General features: G+C 46.7%; 1 protein-coding gene across 2 annotated transcripts in view; it reads left to right on the top strand.

Annotated features, from left to right (window-relative positions):
* The window catches only part of ATP9A (ATPase phospholipid transporting 9A (putative)), a 172,302-nt gene that overhangs the window by 29,974 nt on the left and 129,392 nt on the right, over positions 1-12,936 (top strand). For both annotated transcript variants that reach the window (XM_031004838.3, XM_031004837.3), the window contains exon 2: positions 9,173-9,317. In XM_031004838.3, coding sequence (XP_030860698.1) covers positions 9,173-9,317 — 145 coding nt within the window. The remainder of the gene's footprint in view (positions 1-9,172; positions 9,318-12,936) is intronic.

Genomic DNA, 12,936 nt, shown 5'->3' with positions numbered 1-12,936 from the left:
TTGTTCTGTCACCCAGGGTGGAGTACAGTGGTGTCATCTCAGCTCACTGCAACCTCTGCCTCCCAGGTTCAAGCGATTCTCTTGTCTCAGCCTCCCGAATAGGTGGGACTCAGGCCTACAGGCACCTGCCACCACGCCTGGTTAATTTTTGTAGTTTTAGTGGAGGTGGGATTTCTCCGTGTTGTCCAGGCTGGTCTCGAACTCCTGACCTCAAGTGATCTACCCGCCTTGGCCTCCCAAAGTGCTGGGATTACAGGCGTGAGCCACCGCGCCCAGCCTCCCTCCAGCATTCTCTACTGAGAAAGCTTAACACTGGAGCACTGTAAAGGAGAGAGGCATACACTTTGTTTTTTATTTATTTTTATTTTATTTTATTTATTTATTTTTTTGAGACAGAGTCTTGCTCTGTCGCCCAGACTGTAGTGCAGTGGTGTGATCTCTGCTCACTGCAACCTCCACCTCCCAGGTTCAAGAGATTCTCCTGCCTCAATCCTCCCGAGTACCTGGGACTACAGGTGTGTCATGTGCCACCATGCCCAGCTAACTTTTGTATTTTTAGTAGAGATAGGGTTTCACCACATTGGCAAGGCTGGTCGTGAACTCCTGACCTCAGGTGATCTGCTCCCCTCGGCCTCCCAAAGTACTGGGATTACAGGCGTGAGTCACCGCGCCTGGCTGAGAGGCATACACTTTCGATGGAACTTGTGCTGCCCTACTTGCCCCAATCTATATGCAGTTCAATTTGCTTACTTTTTAAAAAATTTTTTAGGCCAGGCACCATGGCTTGCGCCTGTAATCCTGGTACTTTGGGAGGTCACGGGTGGGTGGATCACCTGAGGTCAGGAGTTCGAGACCAGCCTGACCAACATGGTGAAACCCTGTCTGTACTAAAAATACAAAAAATTAGCCGGGCGTGGTGTTGGGTGCCTGTAATCCCAGCTACTTGGGAGGCTGAGGCAGGAGAATCGCTTGAACCCAGGAGGTGGAGGTTGCAGTGAGCCAAGATCACACCACTGCACTCCAGCCTGGGCAACAGAGACTCTGTCTCAAAAAAAAAAAAAAAAATGTTTTAGAGGCTGAGTCTTGCTATGTTGCCCAAGTTGGATTCGAAATCCTGGGCTCAAGTGATCCTCCCACTTCAGTCTCCTAAGAATCTGGGATTATAGATACTTAGGATATAGAGTATAGCATATGGATAGGATATAGATCTGCGCCACCATACCTGGCTCTTTCGCTTGCTTATTTTACCTGCCTGTCCCGTGGAGGTGTTTGGTTTTGTATCCCCTAGTATGAGTCCTTGAAGCATGCAAGTTCAAAAGTTTAGGACCACAGTACCTCTGCTTAGTTTTTTGCTTAGTTAATATCATCTTTAAAATCAATATTGAAAAGTGTAATACATGTTCATAAGAAATTAAAATATGCAGAAGTGTGTACAGCGAAAAGTACAAGTCAAGTGACTTTATTCATCCAACAATTCTCTTTTTTCACTCCCCAGCAATAATACTGTGAGTAGTATCTTTTATATTCTTTTTCTGTGAATACGCTTCTTAGTCCAACTGGGGTTACTTACTTTTGGTAAGGCTGAATGTATATATATTGGGCCCCACACGTGTGCAAAGAGTGACATGGTAGATTAGTAATCTGTGTAATTAGCAAAGGAAATAATTCATAAGGGAGAGAGGCATAAAGGAAATCTGTCCATTGTGGCAGAGCAGGTATTCAAGGGTGATGTTGGCACTGAGAGGGAGTAAATTGATAAGTGGCTCAAAGGTGAATGGGTACGGGGCAAGAGAGCTCCTGCATGGACCGAACAGTCACTCTTGATGGCCCCCAAAGACCCTTCCAATTTATGAACTGAGAGACTGAGAAAAAAAGTATTGCTGTGAAAGAATTGTGCAGGTGAGGCTGTTCATGGTAGTGCAGGATGCAGAGAGCTCTTAGCCCAGGGTCTGGATCAGACAGGCCTGGGCTCCATTCCTGCTTCCACCCCTTAGTAGGAGAGAGAGCAGATGTAGCAGATGATTTTGGGCAGGTCACTGAGTCCTCTGGGGCTCACTTTATTCACTGTAACAATGGGAATGGTGCTAGTACCTTGTAGGATTGTTGTGAACATTAAATGAGACAGTGCATTTCTTTTTCATTTTTGACATTTTAGAGATTGTGCATTTCTAAATCTATAACATATCGAGAGTCTGTACCCTAGTACCCTACTCCTCACTCCCCCACTGCCACCCCCCTTAGTCTGGACTGCTCTATAGTCTTGCCTGGATGATGGCACTAGCCTCATAAATAATTCCTGTTTCTGCTTTTTTTGTTGTTGTTAATATAACAGTTTAATTGAGACATAACTCACATACCTTATAATTCATCTATTTAAAATGTACAATTCAGCAAGTTTTAGTGTATTTGTAGAGTTGTGTAGCTATCACTACAATGTGAGGGCCGGGCGTGGTGGCTCACGCCTGTAATCCCAGCTCTCAGGGAAGCAAGAGGCAGGAGGATAGCTTGAGCCCAGGAGTTCGAGACCTGCCTGGGCAATATAGCAAGACCCCGTTCTCCAGAAAAAGGAAAAAAAACAAAAACAAAAACAAAACAAACAAAAAAAAAGCATAACTACAATGTGAGAACATTTCATTCCCATAAAAAGAAACCCTATACCCATTATCTGCTTCAGCTCTTGCTCACTGCAGTGTTTTCTCTGACCAGTGGCCTGGGGGACCTTTTAAAACTATAAATGAGATCATGCCACTCTCCTGCTTATAACCTTCAAATGATCCCCACTGTGTATGGAGTAACATCTAGACTTCTTGCCCTGGTGACAAAGCCCTGTGTTGTCCGCCCCCCATCTCCTCCTTCCTTGTCCTTTATCTTCTCCCCGTGATGGGTGCATTTCTGCCGCAGCCAGTCTTTGCATGCTTTGCGAGTGCCAGGCTGCCTCCCACCTCCGGATCTTTGCCTGTGAGGTTCCATCTGCCTGGATTGCACTTCCTTGTATGGGTGCATGGCAGCTTCTTCTTGGCACTCAGCTAAACTGTCCCCTCACCTCCCTGGCCACCCACTCCCGGAGCCACACCCCTTCCCCATTCACTCTCTGGCCCCTGGCCTTATTTTCTTTGGAAGTTGTTTACTGTCTCCCTCCACTAGGCTACAAGGTCCATGGGAGGAGGACCTTGTCTGTCCTGTTCGCTACTGAATGCCTGGTGCCTAGGCGAGGGCTGGCCACTGTGCAAACACTCAGGGCACACTTTGGGAATGGAGGAGTGACAAAAAGGAAGCTGCTATTACTTGCCTTGTTGTTGTTACTAAGTGTTCAGTATCTATTGACTTGAAATACCATTGACTTGAAAGTCAAATAAATCCTGTATTAAAAGGTGTAAGTTATATTCAGTGCAGGTGAAAACTGAATGAATGTGGTAACAATCAAATTGGTTAAATGAGATGGGCTTTTGGCTCAGGTAACACAAAGTTCTTATTTTATCCTGTGCCAAACACTCCAGTTTTGCAATGAGATTGTGAGGAAGGAGAAGGCAAGGATTCTGTTCCAACGTTTGGTCCCAAAGGACCTAGAATAGTACTTTGTACCAGGTAAGCACTTAATAAAATAATGCTTACTATTATGAATTTAGCTGCAGAAACATTTAGTCCCATAGACAATATGTGTAGAATGTAAAAAATGCAAATCTTACTAAAAGAATATACAGGAAAAGTTCTCCCTACTCCTTCCTCCTGAAAGGGAGCCAGTGTTATTAGCTCGTCATGGAGATTGTCTGTGCTCATGCAAGCATCTCCCTGCATGTATGTCCTCTTGCTTTCGTGCAAAGAATAGCATCCTACACACACCTTTTAGCCCCTTGCTTTTCGGTTTTGTGTATTTTGCAGATTGGGTCATTTTGTGCACACAGCTCTATTTTATTCTTTTTTTTTTGTTTCCCCCTGCCTCAGGCTTATTTGTACAAATAGCACAGGAAGATACCAACCCCATGCAGACGGCAGCCCAGAGGTCATACCAATCCTTCTGTCCTCATGTTTGCAGACGGAGATCTCTACTCTGAAGCCTTTTAGGGGCGTGGGCACTTTTGAGAGCCTGAGCTGGAACTGAAGCTGGAGCTGCAGTCTGGGCCTTGGTTTGATTCTTGGCCTTTGGCCAGCACAGCCTAAGACCCTTAGCAGTGCGGGCATGAGCATGCGTCCCAAGTTTGGAGTGGGCAATGTAGGCAAGTCGATGAATTTTGCTGCCGACACCCTTTGAGATCTTGGGCTTAACTTCTTTGGACTTTACAAGGGTCTTGATAGCCTCGGCGTGTGCACTCAGGGCCTTGGTGGTGTTGGCCTGCATCTTCTTCATGCACTTCTTCTTGTACTTCTTGGCAAAGTGCATGTTCCTCAGGAACTTGGGGTTCACCCACTTAAGAAAGTCATATCTTTGTGACTGGGATTTCTTCCTTTCTTTCTTTCTTTTTTTAATTTCTTCTAAAAAAAAAAACAAAAAAAAAAACCAAAATGGGATACACGTGGACTGGGATTTCTTGATGCCATTTCTGTTCCATTTTCGGGCCTGGTTGTGTGTGGTTGTATGTGGACTTGGACATGTCTGCACCGGAACCCACAGCTCCCGAAGTGCCTGGAACCGGAAGAGGACCTTATGCTTTAGAGGGCATTAGGAATTTCATTTATGGCTTATCCCTGTTTATTTAACCAGTCTTCCTTTGATGAACGGTGTTAAGGTCTGAATGTATCTCTTCTCCCTAAATCTGATAGTTGTATGAAGTTGGGCACTGAGGAGGTGATTGGGTCATGAAGGCAGAATCCTCATGAATTCCCTTATAAAAGAGGCAGGAGGGGCTGAGTGCGGTGGCTCACACCTGTAATCCCAACACTTTGGAAGATGAGGTGGGCAGATCACTTGAGCCCAGGAATTTGAGACCAGCCTGGGCTGCATGGTGAAACCCCATCTCTACAAAAAAAAAAAAATTTTTCTTACAAAAAAAAAATTAGAAAAATTAGCCAGGTGTGATTGTGCTTGCCTATAGTCCCAGCTACTTGGGAGGCTGAGAGGTGGGAGGATTGGTTGAGCTTGGAAGGTTGAGGCTGCAACAAGCTGAGATCATGCCACTACACTCCATCCTGGGCGACAGAGTGAGACCCCATGTTAAGAAAAGAAAAAGGCACGAGGGGCCAGGCATGGTGGCACAACTTGTAACCCCACCACTTTGGGAGGCAAAGGTGGGAGGATGGCTTGAGGACAGGTGTTTGAGACCACACTGGACACCATAGTGAGACCCTCACTCTACAAAATATTAAAAAATTAGCCAGGCATGGTGGCACATGCCTTTAGTCCCATATACTTGGGAGGCTAAGGTAAGAGGATTGCTTCAGCCCAGGAGTTTGAGGCTGCAGCGAGCTGTGATTGTACCACTACACCAGCCTGGGTAATACAGATTTTTTAATTTAAAAAAAATTAAAAAAAAAGGCCAGGTACAGTGGCTCACGCCTATAATCCCAGCACTTTGGGAGGCCAAGGCAGGCGGATCACGAGGTCAGGAGTTCAAGACCAGTCTGACCAACATGGTGAAACCCCGTCTCTACTTAAAAATACAAAAATTAGCCGGGTGTGATGGCGCACGCCTGTAATCCCAGCCACTCAGGAGGCTAAGGCAGGAGAATGGCTTGAACCCAGTAGGCGGAGGTTGCAGTGAGTGGAGATCGTGCCACTGCTCTCTAGCCTGGGCAACAGAATTAGACTCTGTCTGGAAAAGAAAAAAGGCATTAGGAATGGGCCTCACCAGATACTGAATCTATTGGTGTCTCCGTCTTGGACTTTGCAGCCTCCAGAACTATGAGCAATACATTTCCTTGTTTGTAAATTATATAGTCTAAGGTATTTTGTTATAGTAGCAGGAAGGGACTGAAACAAATGGTTAGATTTGTTTCCAATCTCTTGCTCCCATAGTGCAGTGAGTGACCTGTACTTTGTGCATATGCACAAAGGTGATAGGCTAAGTAATTAATAAATAGCATAACTGTAACCGGATAGCTTGATGTGTGGAAACTTCTGCTAAAACAAAACAGAACAAAAATTTTGTATAAACAGTCAACCTGACAGTTTGTGATTCTCTTAAATTCATTTTTCATCTTTCATTAGAACTGTACAACTATGAAAACAGTCATTACTAGATTATTATAGGATAGGGAGAGAATTACTGGCTCTTAGAGGAGTCAGTCTTCACCATCCAGTAAGGTTTCTGCAAATACGGTGATGCGCTTTCTGTCAAATGAATCTTCCTTCGCTCCTCTCCTCCTTCCCCTTTTTCTCCCATCCTTTTCCTCTCCCCCTCCCTCTTTGCTTCCTCCATTCATTCAAAATGTATTCAGTGAGTGTCCACTGATGGCCAGCATGGGTGATTTGCACTTGGGAACAGGAGTGGCGAGAGTGGTTGGACTCCTTGAGGCTTCTGTGTGTGTCTCTGGCTTTTGGACAACTTAGAAAGGGGCCAACAAGAATGAGTTACTAGAAGTGAAACCTTAGCAGAGCCACACTCCACCATGAATGCTGGTTTACTGGAATGAGGATGCTATTTTTAAGAAAGAGCATTGTGTTTCATCATGGACATTTTGAGCATCTGAGCAGGCAGCCTGCTGGCTCGCTCATCTTTAAGGTCCTGATGGACAGAGGCTGTGTTTTCTTAGCTCTGTACCCCAGCACCCACCAGGACCTGCTCTGTGGGAACAAGGGAAGAAGGAAGGTCTGTGGTGGACGAGTAATATGTGAGTTGTTGGTTCACCTCAGCTGGCGACATCCCAGGGGGCTGGCAGGGCTGGGACCTTGCCTCAGCCTTTGAGTGCTGGGGCGGTGAGGTGAGCGGTCCAGCGAGGGACGTTTTTGTTGCAGTTTTTCGGGAGCTTGCACTTCTCAGAATGCCTTGTTTAATAAAGCTCTCCTGAAGGACAAGCTGCCCTTTTTGGGGTCCTCAGAGCACCTCGTTTTGCCAGAGCAGCCCAGATTCCTAGGTGTTCCTTTGCCTCGTGGGAGGGTGACCTGGGAGTGGGGGGCTGATGTTGGCACCAATGAGCTGCCCTGTTGGGAAAACCACATTGGGGGCGCCCTTGGGGTCGTTCTGCCGACAGCTGGTGTGCTGGCTTCTCTCCAGGTTATATCGAGCTCCGAGACATCATCTTTGTGGCTTGCTCCTCTAATGTGTTGCTGAAAAGGAAAGCCGGGGGTGGAGAGGAGATTCCCCCGCTCCCCCTTTTCCTTTATATAGCAATCTTGGTGGAACCAGCAGCTGTGACAGCATGGGGTGGGGAAAAGACACTAGGCTTTGGAATAAGGCTGACACAGTTCAAGGCCAGACCCAGCTGTTTCTTACGTCTCTGCAAACTTGGGTGCTTTAGCTGTTCCAAGATTCTCTCTTTTTTTTTTTTTTTGGAGATGGAGTCTCCCTCTGTCACCCAGGCTGGAGTGCAGTGGCATGATCTCGGCTCACTGCAACCTCCGCCTCCTGGGTTCAAGCTATTCTCCTGCCTCAGCCTCCCGGTAGCTGGGATTATAGGCGTCTGCCACCACACCCGGCTAATTTTTGTAATTCTAGTAGAGACGGGGTTTCACCATGTTGGCCAGGCTGGTCTTGAACTCCTGACCTCAGGTACTCCGCCTGCCTTGGCCTCCCAAAGTGCTGGGATTACAGGCGTGAGCCACCTCGCCTGGCCCAAGCTTCTCTCTTATCTGTGAAGCATAGATGTAATAATAGTACTTACTGTGATATATTTATTTTCTTAAATCCTTTTATTCTAAAATAAAGCCTACCTTTAAAAAATTATTATTATTTTTATTTATTTATTTATTTGAGACGGAGTCTCACTCTGTTGCCCAGGCTGGAGTGCAGTGGCAATAGCTCAATGCAACCTCCGCCTACTGGGTTCAAGCAATTCTCCTGCCTCAGCCTCCCGAGTAGCTGGGATTATAGGCGCCTGCCACCATGCCTGACTAATTTTTGTATTTTCAGCAGAGACGGGGTTTCACCATCTTGGTCAGGCTGATCTCGAACTCCTGACCTCATGATCCGCCTGCCTCGGCCTCCCAAAGTGCTGGGATTACAGGCATGAGCCACCGTGCCTGGCTAAAAAATTTAATTTTTAATAGAGATGAGAGTCTCACTTTGTTGCTCAGGCTGGTGTCAATCTCCTGGCCCCAAATGATCCTCTCACCTTGGCCTCCCAAAGTGTTGGGATTGGGATTACAGGCATAAACCACCATGGCTGGCCGAATCTTACTTTTTGGAACACAGTCTTGTGTCACATAATGACATATCAACCAAACACAGACCACATATATAACAGTGGCCCCGTTAGATTAGAATACTGTATTTTTACTGTATGTTTTCTATATGTAGATATGTTTAGAGACACAAGTACTTACCATTGTGCTACCACTGCCTGTCTTATTCAGTACAGTCTCATGCTGTGCAGGTTTGTAGCTGAGGAATAATAGGCTGTACCATTCCGCCTAGTGCATAGCAGGTGATGGCAGCCAGGTTGTGTAAGTCACTCTAGAATGTTCCCACAGTGCCGAAATGGCCTAATGCATTTCTTAGAGCGTATCCTTGTCACTTAACAATGCATGACTGTAAATAATTTGGGATTGGGGACAAAGCATCTTTTTATTTATTTATTTATTTATTTTTTGAGACGAAGTCTCACTCTTTCGCCAGGCTGGAGTGCAGTGGTGCGATCTTGGCTCACTGCGACCTCCGCCTCTTGGTTTCAAGCGATTATCCTCCCTCAGCCTCCTGAGTAGCTGGGATTACAGGCACGTGCCAACACGCCCAGCTAATTTTTGTATTTTTTAGTACAGACGGGATTTCACCATGTCAGCCAGGATGGTCTTGATCTCTTGACCTTGTGGTCTGTCCACCTCGGCCTCCCAAAGTGCTGGGATTACAGGCGTGAGCCACCGCGCCTGGCCAGGACAAAGCATCTTTTATTTGGACCACAGCTTCATGGGAGCTTCTGCTCTGTTTTCTTGTTTCACTGAAAGATGAAGCCTCAAATATGGCTGTGGTCCTGAGCCAGAGAAGATGCTGTAGAGAAAAGCAATCTGCGAAGAGTGGGCAGACATGAGCACAGCCTCGATGCGTGGGCGTGGCCTTGATGCGTGGGTCTTTCTTTCCCACAGGTGCTGCGAGTGGCTGAGATGCTGCGGTGGAGGTGAGGCCAGGCCCCGCACTGTCTGGCTGGGGCACCCCGAGAAGAGAGACCAGAGGTATCCTCGGAATGTCATCAACAATCAGAAGTACAATTTCTTCACCTTTCTTCCTGGGGTACGTGCAGGCAGGGACCGTGCTCTTTTCTTTTTTCCATCACAAATACATGCATTGGTACAGATGTTATGTCATGTCATGTCATGTCATGTTATTTTTTAGACAGAGTCTTACTCTGTCGCCCAGGCTGGAGTGCAGTGGCGCAATCTTGGCTCACTGCAACCTCCGCCTCCTGAGTTCAAGCGATTCTCCTGCCTCATCCTCCCGAGTAGCTGGGATTATAGGCATGTGCCACCATGCGTGGCTAATTTTTGTATTTTTAGTAGAGATGGGGTTTCACCATGTTGGCCAGGCTGGTCTTGAACTCCTGACATCAGGTGATCCACCCACTTCAGCCTCCCAAAGTGCTGGGATTACAGATGTGAGCCACCTTGCCCGCCGGTACAGTCTTAAAAGACTGAGTTCCCTGTGGCAGATGTCAGTGACTTTTCTGTGCCACCTTAGTCCCTGGTTGTTCATCTTCCCTGGGTTCAGCACTGGGTAGTGGCGGGGTTGGAGGTGGGGTGGGGTGGAGGGGGCACCTGCCTTCTCTCTGCAAGGCTGTGACCCCACCTGCTCAGTTAGAGTAACTTCACATGTATTTGGTGTGCTAAGCCTAAGAATGAAAAAGACATTCTGGGGACCTAGCATTATGACCAAAACAGCAGAAAAGAATGTCAGCAGTGCTTAAATTTCCCCCCATCATGACACATGTAGTCAATATTGGCAAGTTGGGAAATAATAGCTTAGAGGAGAAAAAATAAAGATGCATTTTAATCTTTCCATCTGTAGAGAGAATTTTCATTAATATTTTTGCTAATAATAAATGTTTCTAGTGGCATAACACTTCCACATTAACTTACACAAATCTGTGGACATGTACTCAGCAAACCTTCTCCCCAACATGCACATAAATTAAATATCTATTTTTATCCAGCACAGCCTCCAAACACACACCAGTTGACTTTGAGAAGCAGCAGTAGCAATCAGCTCCAATGCAGAAAGGAACATAATGGTAGTGTTAGATATTGAGTGATAGTACAGAGGCACAAATCTATTATATAGTCGAGTTCAAGGTCAATTGGAATTTGTTTTTTAAGAGACCAGATCTCACTGTCTTGCAGGGGCTGGAGTGCAGTGGCATGATCAGAGCTTATTGCAGCCTCAGACTCCTGGGCTCAAGCCATGCTCCTCTCTCAGCCTCCCAAACAGCAATTTGAATTTTTTTTTTTTTTTTGAGATGGAGTCTTGCTCTGTCGCCCAGGCTGGAGCACAGTGAGCCATCTTGGCTCACTGCAGCCTCCGCCTCCCGGGTTCAAGCAATTCTCCTGCCTCAGCCTCCCAAGTAGCTGGAATCACAGGCACCCACCACCATGCCCGGCTAATTTTTTGTATTTTTAGTAGAGACGGGGTTTCACCATGTTGGCCAGGCTGGTCTCGAACTCCTGACCTCAGGTGATCCACCCACTTTGGCCTCCCAAAGTGCTGGGATTATAGGCACGAGCCAACGCTCCCAGACGTGAATGTTTTTAAGGGTGATTTTGACTATATTCATTGCCGGTTTCCTCAACTCCCCCCAACTCTCAGTACCTCAAGTGAGAAATAGGTTTATTCTCATTCATGGAAAGTCTGATGCAGACTGGGCCACACTCCTCCATTTCCTGGCTATGCCACCTGGACTATGTGGCCACCAAAGTCACCAGAGTGGCGCAAGAGGCACCAGTGGCTCTTAGCTGCCTTAGCCTCAACGAGACACAGTACGTCCATTCATTACCTATTGGCCCAAACTAGTCATGTGGTCTCAGTCTGACTCTCGGGTGCATGCCAATGGTCAGAACCACACTAGCACCTAGCTGCTCCCCAGGGGAGGATTTGACTGTGTTATTTTATGGAGTTGAGGTCATATTGTGGACATAGCTTTTTTTTTTTTTTTTTGAGACAGAGTCTCCCTCTGTTGCCCAGGCTGGTGCACAATGGCGTGATCTCGGCTCACTGCAACCTCCACCTCCCGGGTTTAAGTGATTCTCCTGCCTCAGCCTCCTGAGTAGCTGGGATTACAGGCACGTGCCCCCATGTCCGGCTACTTTTTTTATTTTTTAGTAGAGATGGGGTTTCACCATGTTGGCCAGGCTGGTCTTGAACTCCTGACCTCGTGATTCATCCGCCTCGGCTTCCCAAATTGCTGGGATTACAGGCGTGAGCTACTGTGTGCGGCCATGTAACTTTTTAAAAATTATTTTTTATTTTATTTTTTGAGAAGGGGTTTCACTTTTTATTTTTTGGGGTGGGGGACTCACTGTCACCCAGGCGGGAGTGCAGTGACATGATCTCGGCTCACTACTATCTCCGCCTCCTGGGCTCAATTGATCCTCCCACTTCAGCCTCCTGAGTAGCTGGGACTACAGGTGCATGCCACCACTCTTGGCTAATATTTGTATTTTTTGTAGTGATGGGGTTTTACCATGTTGCCATGGCTGGTCTCGAACTCTTGAGCTCAAGCCATCTGCCAACCTCGGCCTCCCAAAGTGCTGAGATTACAGACATGTACCACCACGTCTGGACGTGTTGTGGACGTAACTTTTTTTTTTTTGAGATGGAGTTTTGCTCCGTCACCCAGGCTGGAGTGTAGTGGCGCGATCTCAGCCCACTGCAACGTCTGCCTCTTGTGTTCAAGCGATTCTCTTGCCTCAACCTCCTGAGTAGCCTACAGGCGCCTGGCTAATTTTTTGTATTTTTGTAGAGACGGGGTTTCACCTTGTTGGGCAGGATGGTCTTGATATCCTGACCTCGTGATCCTTCTGCCTCAGCCTCCCAAAGTGCTGGGATTACAGGTGTGAGCCTCTGCGCCTGGCTGGACATAACTTTTTATCTTTCTTTTTGCACTCAACCTTATAGCATAAGCATTTTCCGCAAAAACATCCTCCTAAACAACAGAGCAAGACTCCGTCCCAAAAAAAAAAAAAAAAAAAAAAGAAATAACACAGTCTGGACACAGTGGCTTAGGTCTGTAATCCCAACACTTTGGGAGGCTGAAGTGGGAGGATCGCTTGATCCCAGGAGTTCAAGGCCAGCCTGGGCAACATAGGGAGACCCTGTCTCTACAAATAGCAAAAAATTTAGCTGGGCATGGTGGTGCATGCTTGTGGTTTCAGCTACTTGGGAGGCTGTGACAGGAGGATCGCCTGAGCCCAGGAGTTCGAGGCTGCAGTGAGCTACGATCACGCCACTGGACTCCAGGCTGGGTGACAGAGCGAGACCTGGTCTCAAAAAACAAAACCAAACCCCAAAACACACATAACATAGTTGATGCCCCTGTGTGCCCCTCCATGTTAGATTTTACCCCTTCCCCAGGAAGTAACTACTCTTCTGAATTTGGTATTTACAATTTCCATGTATATCATTATTCTTTCTTTTACAAATGATAACTTTTATTACCCATGTATGTTTTTCTAAACAACATATGGAAGTGTTTAAGCTCTATGTGAAAAGTATCGTGTAAATTGTATTCTAAAGCAGGATTTTTTTTTTTTTTTTTGAGACAGAGTTTTGCTCTTGTTGCCCAGGCTGGAGTGCAATGGTGCGATCTTGACTCACTGCAACTTCCTGCTCCCGGGTTCAAGCAATTCTGCTTCAGCCTCCT

The sequence above is a fragment of the Gorilla gorilla genome, chromosome 21 (genome assembly GCF_029281585.2).
Source record: "Gorilla gorilla gorilla isolate KB3781 chromosome 21, NHGRI_mGorGor1-v2.1_pri, whole genome shotgun sequence".
NCBI lineage: Eukaryota > Metazoa > Chordata > Mammalia > Primates > Hominidae > Gorilla > Gorilla gorilla.
This window is presented reverse-complemented; position numbering and strand designations above follow the sequence as displayed.